This window comes from Sinocyclocheilus grahami, unplaced genomic scaffold, assembly GCF_001515645.1.
Source record: "Sinocyclocheilus grahami isolate Dianchi unplaced genomic scaffold, SAMN03320097.WGS_v1.1 scaffold6.1, whole genome shotgun sequence".
Lineage (NCBI taxonomy): Eukaryota > Metazoa > Chordata > Actinopteri > Cypriniformes > Cyprinidae > Sinocyclocheilus > Sinocyclocheilus grahami.
Genome location: NW_015505185.1, coordinates 943,476 through 960,016, shown reverse-complemented (window position 1 = coordinate 960,016; position 16,541 = coordinate 943,476). Strand labels below are relative to the sequence as shown.

General features: G+C 36.3%; 1 protein-coding gene across 1 annotated transcript in view; it reads right to left on the bottom strand.

Annotated features, from left to right (window-relative positions):
* Positions 1-8,723: 8,723 nt before the first annotated feature.
* LOC107587840 (isoprenoid synthase domain-containing protein-like) overlaps positions 8,724-16,541 on the bottom strand; it is a 41,505-nt gene continuing 33,687 nt past the window's right edge. The window contains exon 12 of the mRNA XM_016275803.1: positions 8,724-9,142. Within this exon, the coding sequence (XP_016131289.1) occupies positions 9,038-9,142 (105 nt within the window). The 3' untranslated portion in view covers positions 8,724-9,037. The remainder of the gene's footprint in view (positions 9,143-16,541) is intronic.

Genomic DNA, 16,541 nt, shown 5'->3' with positions numbered 1-16,541 from the left:
GCGAGTTTTACTGAGCGTATGAGGGTTACATAAGCAGGGCGAAAGAATGAAGCGTAAGCTTTATACCGAAGAGACAGATCCAGGTCCAGCCCCTATCCAGACCCTCTCCAGAGATTCATTAAGGATCTCCTTAACTTCCTGTCTGACCCAACATCTGCCTAGCTGGTCCGAGAGAGAGATGAGGAATATTCGTGGGGACAAAAAGAAAGTCTCTATAAAACTTTCTTATAATAGGTAATTTCCCTGCATATTGCAGATGTGGATGACTGTAACGCACAAAAAATTCAGTGGAACTTCACTTCACGGAGACATCCCTCATTGTCAGGTCGCTTGGCCGAGTTTGAATACAATTCATGATTTAAGGAACAATAGGGAGTTTTGTCAGACAGACGGGGGCGTAGAATAACTTCTCACCGGAAATCGAAGCGTAGGACGTTCTCGAAGGGACGTGAGCGTGCTTCATTAGAACTGCATTATGAAACAATGAAACAAGATTCTCTACTTTCACTGAAATTTGGACATTCGAACAGACATTTGCCAAGCATGTGTTAGCCTGCTTTCCAAGGCAGAACAAAGCAGGAAAAGTCTAAACTCTAGATTCCAAGACATTTTCACAGGAAATGGAGTCAACTGCACGTGGATGTAGCGGAAATGCTAAGGATCACAAAGCGTGTGTAAAAAAAGCAGCTATAAAGAGACGCCTGGAAAGCATGGGGTGTAAATTTGGGCCCACAAGGACAGATCTGTGTCATTTGTTGAGTCACAGCCATCATATCATCTACTAAAACTGTTTTTTTTTTTTTTTGCAAAGAAATTAATAGGCTACTTGTATTCAGCAAAGACACATTCAATTGATCAAAAGTGACAAAAAAAAGACTTTTCTGATGTTAAAAGGTTTCTATGTTAAATAAAATACTGTTCTGTTTCTATTTATCAAAGAATATGGAAAAAAGAAAGTATCATAGTTTTCATGAAAATTTTAAGCATAACAACTATAGAAGCTTGTTTCTGGCACAGGAGTTTATATCTCACAATTCAGATTTTTCTCTCTCAATTCTGGAAAAAAAAAACGGATTTGCAAGATATCTTTTTTTTGTGAAAAGTGAGCTATAAACTTGTCGCAAATGCGAGAAAAAAAATATTGATAAATCTGCAATTACCTTTAAAAAAAAAATCCATGGCAGAAAAAAAAATAAAAAAAATCGCAAGAATTGCAAGATCAGATTTTTTATTTTTTTTTAAAGAAAGAGTCAGACTTGCGAGATGTTAACATAGAATTGTGAAACGTAAACTCAGAATTCAGAAAAAAAGTAAATAAATGCAAGATGTTATCTCAAAATTGCAAATTGTAAACTCAGAATACAGAAAAAAGTCAGAATTGCGAGACAAACTCAGAATTCTTTTCTCACAATTCTGAGTTCACATTTCACAGTTTTGACTTTTTCCTCACAATTTTGAGTTTATATTTCGCAATTCTGAGTTTACATCTGTTAATTCTGACTTTTTTCCTGAATTCTGAGTTCACCTTTCCCAATTATGACTTTTCTCTCAGAATTCTGAGTTTATATTTCACAATTTTGACTTTTTTCCTCACAGTTCTGAGTTTATATTTCGCAATTCTGCGTTTACATCTCTCAATTCTGACTTTCTTCCTGAATTCTGAGTTCACATTTCACAATTTTGACTTTTTCCCTCACAATTCTGAGTTTACATCTCTCAATTCTGACTTTTTTTCTGAATTCTGAGTTCACATTTCCCAATTTTGACTTTTTTCCTCACAATTCTGAGTTTAAATTTCATAATTCTGAGTTCACCTTTCCCAATTATGACTTTTCTCTCAGAATTCTGAGTTTATATTTCCCAATTCTGAGTTTACATCTCTCAATTCTGACTTTCTTCCTGAATTCTGAGTTCACATTTCACAATTTTGACTTTTTTCCTCACAATTCTGAGTTTATATTTCACAATTCTGAGTTCACCTTTCCCAAATATGACTTTTCTCTCAGAATTCTGAGTTTATATTGCGCAATCCTGAGTTTACATTTCCCAATTATGACTTTTCTCTCAGAATTATAAGTTTACGTCTCGCAATTCTGACTTCTCAGAATTGTGAGACAAAAAGATGCAATTACCTTTTTTTATTTTTTATCCTGTGGCAGAAATGAGCTTCCATAGTTTTTACTGTAGCCTATATTTTTAAAATATATTGCATTTTAGATACTTTTCTTTCCATAAAAAGTAAAAAAAAAGTGCAAAATGATCATTATAAACAATCGTTACAGAATATATCCTCTTTTCTTTTCTCATTTCCTTTTCTTTCTCAAGGAATGCCAGCCTTGAATTTCGTGGATTCTCCCATCTCAATCTGGTGTTCTGTTCCTGAGAGCAACAAACTGTGCTGACAGCGTCACAAATCAAGCAGATGAATTATTTACTGCACTCACACTTTCACATCAGTCACAGAGCGCACAAAGGCAAATCCTATTGCTGTGTAATCAAGACATCATTACCTTCCGAACCTTCCACCTTCATAAATAAACAGTTTAAAAAGACAGGCGGAAGCAGATAATGAACGTGTCTCTGAGTGTGCGCATATCAAAGTTCGCAAGACACGAAGGCCTCTGAATCCCTCGATGCTTTTGCCAGTTGTGGCGTATTGTGTAAATAATGTTGATCAAACGCTTTACTGTAGCCTATATTTTTAAAATATATTGCATTTTAGATACTTTTCTTTCCATAAAAAGTAAAAAAAAAGTGCAAAATGATCATTATAAACAATCGTTACAGAATATATCCTCTTTTCTTTTCTTTTCTCATTTCCTTTTCTTTCTCAAGGAATGCCAGCCTTGAATTTCGTGGATTCTCCCATCTCAATCTGGTGTTCTGTTCCTGAGAGCAACAAACTGTGCTGACAGCGTCACAAATCAAGCAGATGAATTATTTACTGCACTCACACTTTCACATCAGTCACAGAGCGCACAAAGGCAAATCCTATTGCTGTGTAATCAAGACATCATTACCTTCCACCTTCATAAATAAACAGTTTAAAAAGACAGGCGGAAGCAGATAATGAACGTGTCTCTGAGTGTGCGCATATCAAAGTTCGCAAGACACGAAGGCCTCTGAATCCCTCGATGCTTTTGCCACAATTGTGGCGTATTGTGTAAATAATGTTGATCAAACGCCCCACACTGTGCTATTTTCTCTCTAAATGAAGTGTATCGCATTTATCGAGCCTTTTGATTAGTCAAAATAAAATGGGCTTATCACGGATTGAGCTATAGTTTAGCATTTATCATCACAGAGAAACACCTGGCAAAGGCCAGATGCAAACCTGCACCTCCAAAATGAGCACCACAACCTAATGTTTTGCGACACCAACAAAAGAGACTCACAATGCGAACAAAAATGACTACTGATCTGATTAAATAAAACAGACCTCCAAAACTCAAACAGAATTCCCTTTACAACAAACTTGGGCTGAAGAAAACAACGTCCTTTCCAACTCAGATAATATCCTAAAGGACAAAAACCTAAATTATTGGCTTTGACATTGCGGAGAGGGAGCGTAAGCTTCTGAGGTTAAGGCAGGGAAAGCGGCTGAGCATGTCTTTTATAGTCCGAACTGTATGTTTCTCTCACAGAGTTTGGATTTATTTTAGTTTCGCAATAGCAGGACATAAATCACTCCTGTCGTACCCTCTCTTTCTGTATTTATGCATTGCTTCATGCTCTCTTTCTTTTCTTTTATACTATCCGGTCCACTGTTTTTTCCCAGTATGTTCACTGTAAAAAAAAATAATAATAATAATAATAAATACATTTTAAAATATCTGCTGACAAAACCTTTCAAGAATGAACTATATCTACTTAAATTTTCTATGTACATTGAAATGTACTTGCCATAATATAGGTGGTCAAATTAAATGCCACATAATATTTTCAAAATAAATAATGCAATAAACATCAACAAGACATATATATATATATATATATTTATATATAAAAACAGCATAACAATCTATTGTTAAATTTACAATTATTATGTTATATAATTTTAAAATGATAGTAAAAATCTGGTTAAGACTTTTCAAGCAGGAATTAATTACTCTACCAACCTACCTGAACTTTAAATCTGCTTTGTACATTATAATTTCTTTAAATAACTGCTATAAAACAAGTGGTACAATAAAAAGCCACATAATGATTTAAAGCCATCATAACTGGTTTTATATGAACAATAAACAATGCAATAATGCAATAAACATCAAACAAATAAATTATCTAATTATATAACAAAACACCATGATGTGCATAATAATACAAGGGGATAAATTATAAAATTGGTCTTTTTACAGTTTTTCCATTGTAAATCATATGCTAACTTGTGTTATTTACCAAGAAAAGACAAAGAAGAATAAAAACTATATTTTACTCTAAACAAACAACGGTCATATTCTACTATATATATAATAATATATAATACTTTTCACTACCGAAACCACAATTCTTCAGTCAAATTACATGTATCATCCCATTAAATAAAATATAATTTTTTACTGAATATGGTCAAATTTAGTGTAACTTTTTTTTTCTTTTCTGTTACTTGTAAAAACTAACAACCCTTATTCTGACTGGAATAGACTGACTCACTCCACAAAGGGCCAGTGATTCTCTATCTCTGTGGTCGGAGCAGGGATGTGTCTGTCCCCTCCAGAAAAGGTCCTGTTTTTCCTCATGAGGAAGAATTAGCCTCTCAGACATTACCACAGCCAGCCTGCGGTGTGCAGCTTTAGGGCGAGTGTTTCCCAGCTTCACCACAGTCTGTGGCCCCATGGGCCCCCGTCCTGCCCTCTAATTAGATTACCCGACATTCCCAATTCCGTCAGGCGACACGCTGGGCAGCCTTTACCTTTAGAGAGCTGTAATACGGGGTCTTAAATAGAGGAAATGACCTAAATGGCTGTCAGACAGGATTTTGTTACACCCGATGGTGTGCTGACAAAAACACATCTGTGAATTCACAGGCGTCAGGATTTAAAAATATTTGCTGTAATTTTGCTTTGTACCACGCTGTGACTACACAATATGGAGAGATGTCATTGGCAGGTTTTAGAACATAAAAGGCATTTAGAAAAATGCTTTTTTTGTCCATAGTATTTAGGACACCATTAACTCATTAACATTGCTTAAGATATATATTTTTTTGTGTTTCACTAAATAAAGGAACATCACAGATTTGGAACGACATGAAGGTGAGTAAATCAAAGGTTTTTTTTAAGTAAATTTTAGGTAAATTAATACAGTTTTACAAATTATTTAAAGGAAAATCAGAGGAAACACTACCGTTAATGTTGATGCCTTCATCATCAACTTGGCCTAGGAAATGACAATTTAGAGTAACTATGAAACATGGCCAAAACAAACAACAAAAGCCTTCACAAAATCGAATTTACACGTGTCGGGCACGCAAATGATTCTCAAGAGGGTCTCTCCGATTTCACAGGAGAGGGGTGCTGAATTTGAGTGATGTTCGGTCATTAATCATCTTTGAAAACCAGTAGGAGGCAACTGAACAGACCACAAGGCATATTTGAGAAAAAGGTTCACCTCTCTTCAGCTTACACTGATACTCAAGTTTCATTCAGAAACATCAAGCAAAAGAAGCTCCTTCACATTTGTATCAAAACGTATCGTCATTATATTTTCTACAGTTGAAACCAATTGTAAAGGGTTTAGAACTGTGGTGTTCAAAAGTCTAGCCTGCTTCAGGTCTCAGTTTCTCTTCCTAAATAATATTTAGCTTAAATAATAATATATAGCATGAACCCCTTTGTAACGCATTCATATCTTGTCTAACAGTAAATATTTCTTATAGTTGTGCACCTGATTTGTTCTCTGGCAACAAAGAAGTCCATGTCTATTCATCCATCTGGAACCCTGTAAATGCTCAAATACATGCTGTTATTTAACACAAAAGGGAACTAATAATAATAAAAAAATAATAAATAATGAAATAATAAAAAATAATAAATAATGAAATGTGTTTTTTGAATAATATAATTTATAAATGAAAAAAAAAAAAACACTGAAATAAAAACAGAAGTCACCAGTAATCTCCGACTGGACATGAAGGTCTTTTTCTAAGATGCTACAGTAAACATTTCCTCAAAACATGAGGGAAGAATTTGTCTTGGTCTTACAAACCTCGAAAGTTCCAGCCCCATGATACAAGCCAGAAAAATTCACAAGAAAATCTGCAAGCAAACCATAAGAAACTGATGAACATCAAGAATGGAGCAAAACCCTGCCATAAGCCTCAGCTACCCCAGCACCACATGCATTTTACATGGTGCAGCTCCGCCAGAGGAAAACGCGTGAAACCTCTCTCATGCATAAATATGGCAAGCGCTTACTTGACCGTTTCACAGCTGTTCCTGGTTAGTGGTTTTCTCAGAACGTTTCACGCGAACTCTCAGAGCTGTACGAGCAAATTAACATGAATCATATTGTCCAAAACTAATCCAGACATGCCATTGTACTGCAGCCTCAGAGGATGCTGGTGTGTAACATGGGGAAAACCAGATAAATAACACAGAAAAATCTATCAATATTATATTAGGCTGTGATCATCTTTCATAGACTTCAACAGTTGTGACTGGCTTTATCAAACTGGCAAAAATGCCTCATCTACAATTTAAGCATGACATAACTAAACAGAAGTGTAGATAGGGTATATTTTCCACATTTTTTATTTTATAGCTATGTAAACATAGCTATATATTGTTTTTTAAAGAAATGAATACTTCATACTCAGCAAACTATGCATTAAATTAGTCAAAAATGACCGTAAACACATTTGTAATGTTACAAAATATTACTATTTCACATAAACGTTGCTCTTTAAATGAAAGAATCCTGAAATATCACTGTATCATGTTTTCCACAAAAATATTAAGCAGCAAAACTATTTCCAAAATTGATAATCAGCATATTAGAATGATTTCTGAAGGATCATGTGACACTAGAGTATTGTCTGCTTTGCCGTCACAGTAAAAAATCTGTAAAATATATTCAAATAGATGTTTTGTTTTGAATACTAATAATATTTCATTTTTGCAGCATTTTTGTTTAAATAAAAGCAGCCTTGGTGAGACTTTTGAATGGTAGTGTATGTTTTATTGTAATTGGCCTTGCTATGGACATCATCCAAAAATATTGATATGGTCATTTCCCCTTTGTCCATGCAATCAAAGTCAAAAGGATAAAGTGTAAACCTGATCCTCTCACTCTTGCTCCATCTTAAGTTTTTCCAGAAATGTCCATGACATGTTGCTGAACATCTGAAAGGTTAATCCATCTCAGTCAAAACCTCAGACTTCACACAGAGATATGCTCTCGGTACCCCACTGGCAACCGAAAAACCAACGCACTCACCTTCAGATGTGTACATGCAGAAATGTGGAACGAATTACACCACTAAAAAAAATAGAGAGTTTGGTTAAGCGAGAAAAGTTATGCAAGAGGTGACAAACTTTGTTTGCTTGAGTGAATGAAGAACCAAAGTGGTTGCATATTTTCACTAGAACTAAAATTGTAGAAATAAATCAAGACATGCTAAGATTGAGTAAACAGTGTCAAGTTAGAAAAAAATGGGGTTGTTGGCCATTCACGCCATGGAAACTAAAACGGCAAGAACAAGCTCCTGATTGGTCTGCCTGTAGAAAGCCTTCACATTGAGCCAACACTCAGACACAGGAAGTGACTTTAACAACCCGCCACAATTATCGCATGCTCATTGGAGAGGAAGCACAAGGCCATAATCAATTAGCAATCTGCGGTGAGCACAGGAGAAAGAGTCAAGAAGGCAAATTCGGGGGCTCGTCCGGGATTCTGTTTTTGTCAGACAGGGGTTAAGCTATAAAAACAGCTAAATTTATGAAATGTGGTCACCAGGGCCTTCCCAGTTGAGTGGGTGTAAAGTCGACCCAAAGAATAAATTGGAGAGCTCATGATCTGCATCACATAAGGAGGCCTGCGAAGGATTTTTAGGGTCAGGGTAATAGGAAACCGCAAGTTTAACATCATCTGAAAAAAAAAAACATATTCATGACAACAGTGCGTTTAGTATTTGAAGGAAGGGAAGAAATGAATGTATGGAAATTAATATTTGTTTAAAAAATTTAGGGAAAAAATAAATATATTTAAATTCTTTGATGAATAGAAAGTTTAGAACAGAATTTATTTGAAATATAAATATAACATAAAAATATGTCACTTTTAATCCTAAAAGTAATACATTTCTTTACAAAAAAACATCTACTGACCTAAAACTTTAAATAAAATGGATCACATCACAACAATCTCTTCAAGAAAAGATTTTCCTTTTCAAGAATCAGATTGTCTGCTCTACGCGAATAGAAATACTGTTAGAAATAATAATGATTTTAAAATGTAAACTAAAGAAATGTTCACAGTTTACTAAAGAGATTTTAGGTTGTGATGTCAAATCAATACAATTACCAACTGTGACTATGATTTTCATACCCCTCCACAAGATGGCAGCATTTTATTAAATATAGAGACAACCTAAATGTGAGACCAAGCTCTCAATGACAAGATTAAGCCCCCAAAGGTAAGCTTAAAAAATAAAAAAAATAAAAAGCTAAAACAGAGATACAGTTATTTTGATTTGTTTTATTAAACTAAATTTATTTTTACAAACAAATATATGCAAGGATTCAGAGAGGTGTTTGATTGTGCTTGTGTACTGATGTACATGAGCCTAGGCAAACCAGGCAAATTCAATTCGGAGTTAAATACCTTGAAATCTTACCTAAAGAATCAAATCAATCAGTTGATCCAAACAATTCAGACTGTCAGCCCCACCGTCATTCATTGTTTGTAATTTATTTTATACTGAAATGCCTTCATTTGCAAATGTTCTTTGACCTTTTAGATTCCGTGCTTCTGTCTTTGTGAGTCCACAGGCTGCATCCTGGTTGTCTACAGTAACGCATCTTCTCATGCTTCAGTTTCAGGCATGAAGCAGCTGCCCAGTGAGAGCAGCATTTCTGTCTCTGATGAGGGCGACTGTGATTTGAGTGAGTCTCTCCGCAGATCTCTCCCACTGCTCTGGCACCTGAAAGAACACACACACACAAACACACACACACACACACACATATATATATATATATATATATATATATATATATAAAAGACACTTGAATACACAAACAGATGTGCTCAAAATAATCAAATGCGAGTGGACCTGTGCTTTTTTCCAGTTTTCTCATCAGCAGACAAGTTACCGACCATGATATTTGGCAGCCCAAGAAAAAAAGAGCAGGCCTCCTATTGTGCTCACAGGGTTTCAGGTTTTGTTTTCATGTCTTTTGTCTAAGATTTTGGGGTCTGTTCTCTTAATGTCTTCATGCCACCAAGACTTTGTGCTTTTGCATCAGTGATTAATTGCAGCACAACTCTTCTGGTCTTCTCATCTCGCCATCTCTGTTTAGTTAGATGTACAAACCACATTAGAAAAAGAAAATCTGCACTTTTCAGCTGATGTTGGACCAAAATCTTGGTTTTCTTTAACAACTTCCTTTCAGGTATGCTTCAGATTATTATTTCGATAGATAGATAGATAGATAGATAGATAGATAGATAGATAGATAGATAGATAGATAGATTTAAAAAATAACTTATTTTAAAAAACTCTCAATTTAATAACGTAACGCTTGTGGTTGACTTTCGACTTTCAACTTAATGATTTCCACAACTGTTACTACTTTTTTTTTTTAACGAGTCACTCTTTTCTCTTTTTCACAGTAGCTGTTTTCTCCTCTCACATCCAAATTCTCAAATCCATGGATAACATGTTCTTAACCTCTGAGTATCATTACACATATTTCAGCAGGAATATTAGACTGCTGTCACTTTAAGAACTGCCCGGATCCGATATAATGTTACACATGTGTTTTCTTTAGATCTATTCGGACCGGGACTAGTTTTACAGGGGGTCGTTAGAGAAATTTGTGTTTCACAGATGTACTTGGTGGTTTTAATCCGAATCTGCCACGTCTGTGTTTTTCTCACACAACCTCTGTAATAATTCCAGAGCAAATTAAATAATTCCTACTGTTTTTAGCAAACTCAGTGATCCTCTGAGAAACCTATTGCCGTCCGAATGCGAATGTCTATGATTCCCGGCAATATCACAATGCACGTCTGTGTGCACACATGCTTGATATATTTGCCTCCCGGCAAAGAAATAAAAAAATAACAATAATAAAATCAAGAGCCAGATCACGTAAACTGTTAAGACTGGCTATTGTAATATCAGCATCAGGTAAGATTAGGCTACTCACATTCATTTCTGCACTCAATTACATAATGTTTTAATTACATATGTACCTTTATGAAAATTAAAAATGGGTTTACTACAAATAAATAAAAAAATAAAATAGTTAAACTAAAGTAACCACACATTAACTTGGTTTTGCTATACTAGCCATTTAGCTTCACCATGGTATTTGTAGTAAAACTGTGATTATACTAATGGTAATCAATCCAAATGACTATACGCAATGCACGCATACAGAACGTGTGATCTCTGTGATGCCCAGATGTACAAAACAGACATAAAATAAACAGATGTTAAACCCGTCTGAAGTGGTACTTGAAAATCGCAGATGTTAGGTGATAAGAATCGAAACTCAATGTAGTTTAGAAAACTAGTCCCGTCAGAATAGGGCTTTTCTCAGCTGTTTGCTTTCACTTAAGACCTAACTTACTGTGTTTACGAGGATACTTGCAAAGACGGGCATTTTGACGCATACAAGTCTGTGTATTTAACCGTTCAAGGCCTATAAAGTGGAAAAAATATCAAAAAAAATAACTGTTCAATTAGGCCTGGGCGATAAAACGGTATTGATATTTATCGACGGTACACCATCATCGATAACGATAGAAAAAATGTTTGATATAACGCACGATAGTTTCACGCTTTTTTTTTCATTTAAAGGAGCGTGTTATGAGTGACAAGCAGAGAGCCAACAGAACACACAAACACACGATGAAGTGAATGAGTGCCGTGCCTGCGTGCGATGAGGAGACTGTGAATCAAAAAAAGGAACTTTAGTCAAATTTAAAATAAAAATTTGCATTCAAATGAAAAAAAATTATATTTGAATGTTAGGGTGTGCGTCAGGGAGCCTTATCAGTGGCCGTGCGGTGAGGATGCAGTGAGGATGATATTGTTGCATTTTAATGTTTTTGTTATATCCCATCTATATCCAGTTGAATCGCATTCGAGGATGCGGTGAGGATGATGTTGTTGCATTTTAATGTTTTTGTTATATCCCGTTTATATCCAGTTGAAACCACAAGATGCGCCACTGCTGCAAATATAGAAGCTCAATGTGGAGATGATATTGGCCTAAAGTAAAGAAGCCTAAAGTAGGCGGAGCCAGCCGTCGCCATCTTGGCAGCGCGTCACTCCCGGATAATCAAAAATGGGCAAAGAGGCGGGAGCTGGCTGCTGAAACCACACCCACCTAGCTCGACGGTGGTGACAGCAGCAGCAATCCACCTGTCACTCAAGTGGCCACGCCCTTAATTATGCAGAACTTTAAGGCTTAATATAATTTAAACGGATGAGTTATAAAAAAATTCACCCCCTTCACAGTTGTCATGAAGGGCAAAATTAGCTATATAGACCAAAATTATTTTTTGAACCAGGCTGTAAACATGTTTTTTCTGCTGTAAAGTTGGGCATTTTAACATGGGGAGTCTATGGGATTTACTCCCTTTTGCAGCCAGCCTCTAGCGGCCAGTTGACGAATTGCAGTTTAAGTCACTTCCTTGTTGGCTTCACGAGAGAGAGCGGGAGGTTGCCGCTCGGTTAAAACCGAAACCAAGCCATTCACCAAGAACACATATTCGGCGCATTCTTGAGACACACAACTATGACTGTTGCACTCGCGTCTCGCACAAGAGATGATTAATAGAAAGCCATGTAAAGTTAAAAGAAGTTCAACTTTTAGAAAACATGTCTCGAGAATTTGTGGGGGTTTTATTCCATTCCACTGCGTCTCATGTGTTTTAAATGCAACCGTGTGATCGGCACTTTGGCTATTTGTATTAAGCTATGCATAAATACATGATGATGTTTTGTTCATAATTGTTTATGCAATTTACGAAATCATATTTGATTTATAAATGTCAGTTTAGATGTTATGTACTTTTTTATAGGCAGCCGTTATTTTCATTGCATTGAATAAACCGTTTAATGAGGTGCATTATTTTGCTCATTGCTTTTTTTTTTCATTTAAAGGAGCGTGTTATGAGTGACAAGCAGAGAGCCAACAGAACACACAAACACACGATGAAGTGAATGAGTGCCGTGCCTGCGTGCGATGAGGAGACTGTGAATCAAAAAAAGGAACTTTAGTCAAATTTAAAATAAAAATTTGCATTCAAATGAAAAAAAATTATATTTGAATGTTAGGGTGTGCGTCAGGGAGCCTTATCAGTGGCCGTGCGGTGAGGATGCAGTGAGGATGATATTGTTGCATTTTAATGTTTTTGTTATATCCCATCTATATCCAGTTGAATCGCATTCGAGGATGCGGTGAGGATGATGTTGTTGCATTTTAATGTTTTTGTTATATCCCGTTTATATCCAGTTGAAACCACAAGATGCGCCACTGCTGCAAATATAGAAGCTCAATGTGGAGATGATATTGGCCTAAAGTAAAGAAGCCTAAAGTAGGCGGAGCCAGCCGTCGCCATCTTGGCAGCGCGTCACCGCGCGTCACTCCCAGATAATCAAAAATGGGCAAAGAGGCGGGAGCTGGCTGCTGAAACCACACCCACCTAGCTCGACGGTGGTGACAGCAGCAGCAATCCACCTGTCACTCAAGTGGCCACGCCCTTAATTATGCAGAACTTTAAGGCTTAATATAATTTAAACGGATGAGTTATAAAAAAATTCACCCCCTTCACAGTTGTCATGAAGGGCAAAATTAGCTATATAGACCAAAATTATTTTTTGAACCAGGCTGTAAACATGTTTTTTCTGCTGTAAAGTTGGGCATTTTAACATGGGGAGTCTATGGGATTTACTCCCTTTTGCAGCCAGCCTCTAGCGGCCAGTTGACGAATTGCAGTTTAAGTCACTTCCTTGTTGGCTTCACGAGAGAGAGCGGGAGGTTGCCGCTCGGTTAAAACCGAAACCAAGCCATTCACCAAGAACACATATTCGGCGCATTCTTGAGACACACAACTATGACTGTTGCACTCGCGTCTCGCACAAGAGATGATTAATAGAAAGCCATGTAAAGTTAAAAGAAGTTCAACTTTTAGAAAACATGTCTCGAGAATTTGTGGGGGTTTTATTCCATTCCACTGCGTCTCATGTGTTTTAAATGCAACCGTGTGATCGGCACTTTGGCTATTTGTATTAAGCTATGCATAAATACATGATGATGTTTTGTTCATAATTGTTTATGCAATTTACGAAATCATATTTGATTTATAAATGTCAGTTTAGATGTTATGTACTTTTTTATAGGCAGCCGTTATTTTCATTGCATTGAATAAACCGTTTAATGAGGTGCATTATTTTGCTCATTGCTCCCTCCTGTGGCCTCAGGAGATGGAATGAGCCGTTTTAGGTAGGCGTGGCTGACTCTTAACTTTTATAAAGAATATCTCTTTGGATTTGAGACTTTAGTCTTTGCAAATTTACAGATCTTCTTTATGCACCAAGAGCTTGTAACACTCCAAAGAGAAAGTAAAAAATGAAATCGCATCATATGACCCCTTTATTAACACTTATTCAATCTGCATATAAAATATAAGAAAGGAGATATGTTTAAATTTTATTTGGTTTTATTTGTTATTTTGTTTGTTAAGACTAAAAATGTTGTTGTTGTTGTTTGTCTTAATAAATTGGGTAAATTAAAAATACAGTGGTTAAATTTAAACCTTTTTTCTACTGCTCTCGGTTTAAGAAAGGTTATAAGAAATTTTCAATAATTATCGATACTGAACGATATGAAACATTATACCGTGATACCTTTTTTAGCTGTATCGCCCAGCCCTATGTTCAATACTCCAGCACCCTATGAGCACCCTCTTCACGTGCACATGCCTCTCTAACAGCGCTCAGAAACCGTGTCAAACAGCACGCACAAATAGCTAAATTAGTTCTCTTTCGCTGCTGATTGCATTTGAATGGCTTAAAATCACTTGCTTTTAAACCACAATGCTTAAAATGCATGCAACCGATATGTTTTCATGACCACATAACACAGCAACGTCACGTGAGCATGAAACCACGATAGAGACGATAGTCTAAAATCTCTATCATTGACAAATTTCTACTGGTTAATCCTAGTTGAAAATATGCATTTAAATGTGCTGTATCTGCAATGTATGTGCTTACATTTTTATTTTGATGATTACCTGTCCTTGTGGTCAAACTTCACTTGTGAAAAAAAAAATGTGTTCAAAGAGTTGCAATGCTAAATATAGATATGTTAAATGATTAAATCTGAAGGTAATCACTATGATTTGTCATAATATTACATCACTTTTCCACTCCTGACAGCAGAAAGCTTACTAATGAGCTCTATTCTGTCCCGGTGTAATGGCCAACACTTAAAAGCACACATGGAACAGGAAATTCGACACTTGGAATTTTAATTTCTTGAAGTCTCAGATGGAATAGCTCGTCTTTTGTGACTGTAGGGATTTTCCAAGAGTTCCAGTATCCTTTCCAGGCTTTTATGGGATGGATAAAACATTTACAGTGGCCCCAGGCCAGCCTAATTCACCTCTCCTAAAGGAAGTGGATGAGATCGAGATGCTGTTTACTACAATACTAACTGTGCACTGCAGAAGAAAAAAATACCTTTCTTCCCAAGCCAACAGATCAAAGCTCTTTTAATAGACAATAAAAACTAATTTTTATCATATGAACCTCATTCATCCCCCAAAATCTCTTGTAATCTTAATACTGATGCAATGAAATACAAGTGATCAATTAGGTAATTCAGAATGATATCCAAGAAAGCTCTGTGACTGGAAAGAAAGAAGGAAAGCACAAAAACAACAATGGAGGGAATACAAGGCCAATGTTTGTAATCTTACAACGGTAATTTAATAGAAAATAAGAAAATCTTTGAACCGACAGATCAAATCAGAATCATGGACACCAGACATGTGGCTGCTTTCTTTCCATTGTAAAATCCCTTCTTTTCTTTAATTTGTTCCCCCTAACGATGGTCCCATTAGTGGAAAACTCTTCCAATGATGTAAAAAGGCCATTCAAACTAATTTTAACCTGAAATTGGCAGAACTAATGAAATTCTCTGTACTTGGCCTTGGCTTCCCTCGAGAGAGCCACTTGACTGGAGCTTTGGATGTCTTTTAACACACCAAGATGTTTGTGAAATCATTTTTATATAGGCATTTTCCATGTAATATAAGAGAAAAGTAAGTGTCAATGTTTATTACATAACCTGATATTGTTCAGAAATTACTAAAACTATAAACGATACACTTTTCTTATACTTTTTTTTTTTTTACATAAAACGCTAAAGAAAACTGACTCGTAAAGTACTAAGATGACAACTTGTACAGCAGAGGACCACACAATGAGTCGCTCACTAACTGTCTTGAAAATCCTGCAAATCCAGAATGTCTTTCAGCAGCACGGAGCAGCCCACCTCACACGCTCTATGAAGATGGGGCCTCAGCAATTAGGAATTTAACAATGACAATTTGCACCCTTCGGTCTTTTTCTTTCCAGGCAGCAAGTGAGTCTTATTCCACTACAGGCCTGCCAGCGTCTCTCTCTATAATGATCTTCGTGAAGGTTTCGAAACCCTTTAATGCCAGCTGAACTGGAAAGAATACTTAGTCACAGCGCTGAAGCCAGATCAATACGACAAATGCTAGACTTTTACTACCAACACTTTCAGCCAAAGTGGATTTCAAGAAATCATTTTTCAGCAGTAATGTGCATTGTGATTTAAAGGGAAGTGTGTGGGAGTCCACCACAAGGAGGCAGCAGAAAGTGAAAGGTTTTGACCAAAAGCTGATCTTTAAAGGGGTCATATGATGCGATTTCACGTTTTCTTTTCTCTTTGGAGTGTTACAAGCTGTTCTTGAATAGATAAGATCCCTAAAGTTGCAAAGACTAAAGTCTCAAACCCAAAGAGATATTCTTTATGAAAGTTAATAGGTTTTAGGCGCCCTAAAACGCCTCATTTAAACACACCCCCACATGTCTACGTCACTGTGTGGGAAGATTTGCATAACACCGCCCAAATATTCACGCAAAGTAAGAAGGGGTAACTTTGATTTGATAATGTAGTATTGTTGCCGCCGCCGCCATGTTGTGGAAACACTGTGTGTTTCGTTGTGAAAGCGAAACTACTTTGTTTGGCCTTCCAAAAGAGGACACAACTAGAATTTAGTGGTTAAGTTGTATTTACAACACTGTTCCAGAACAGTTCAAACCAAAT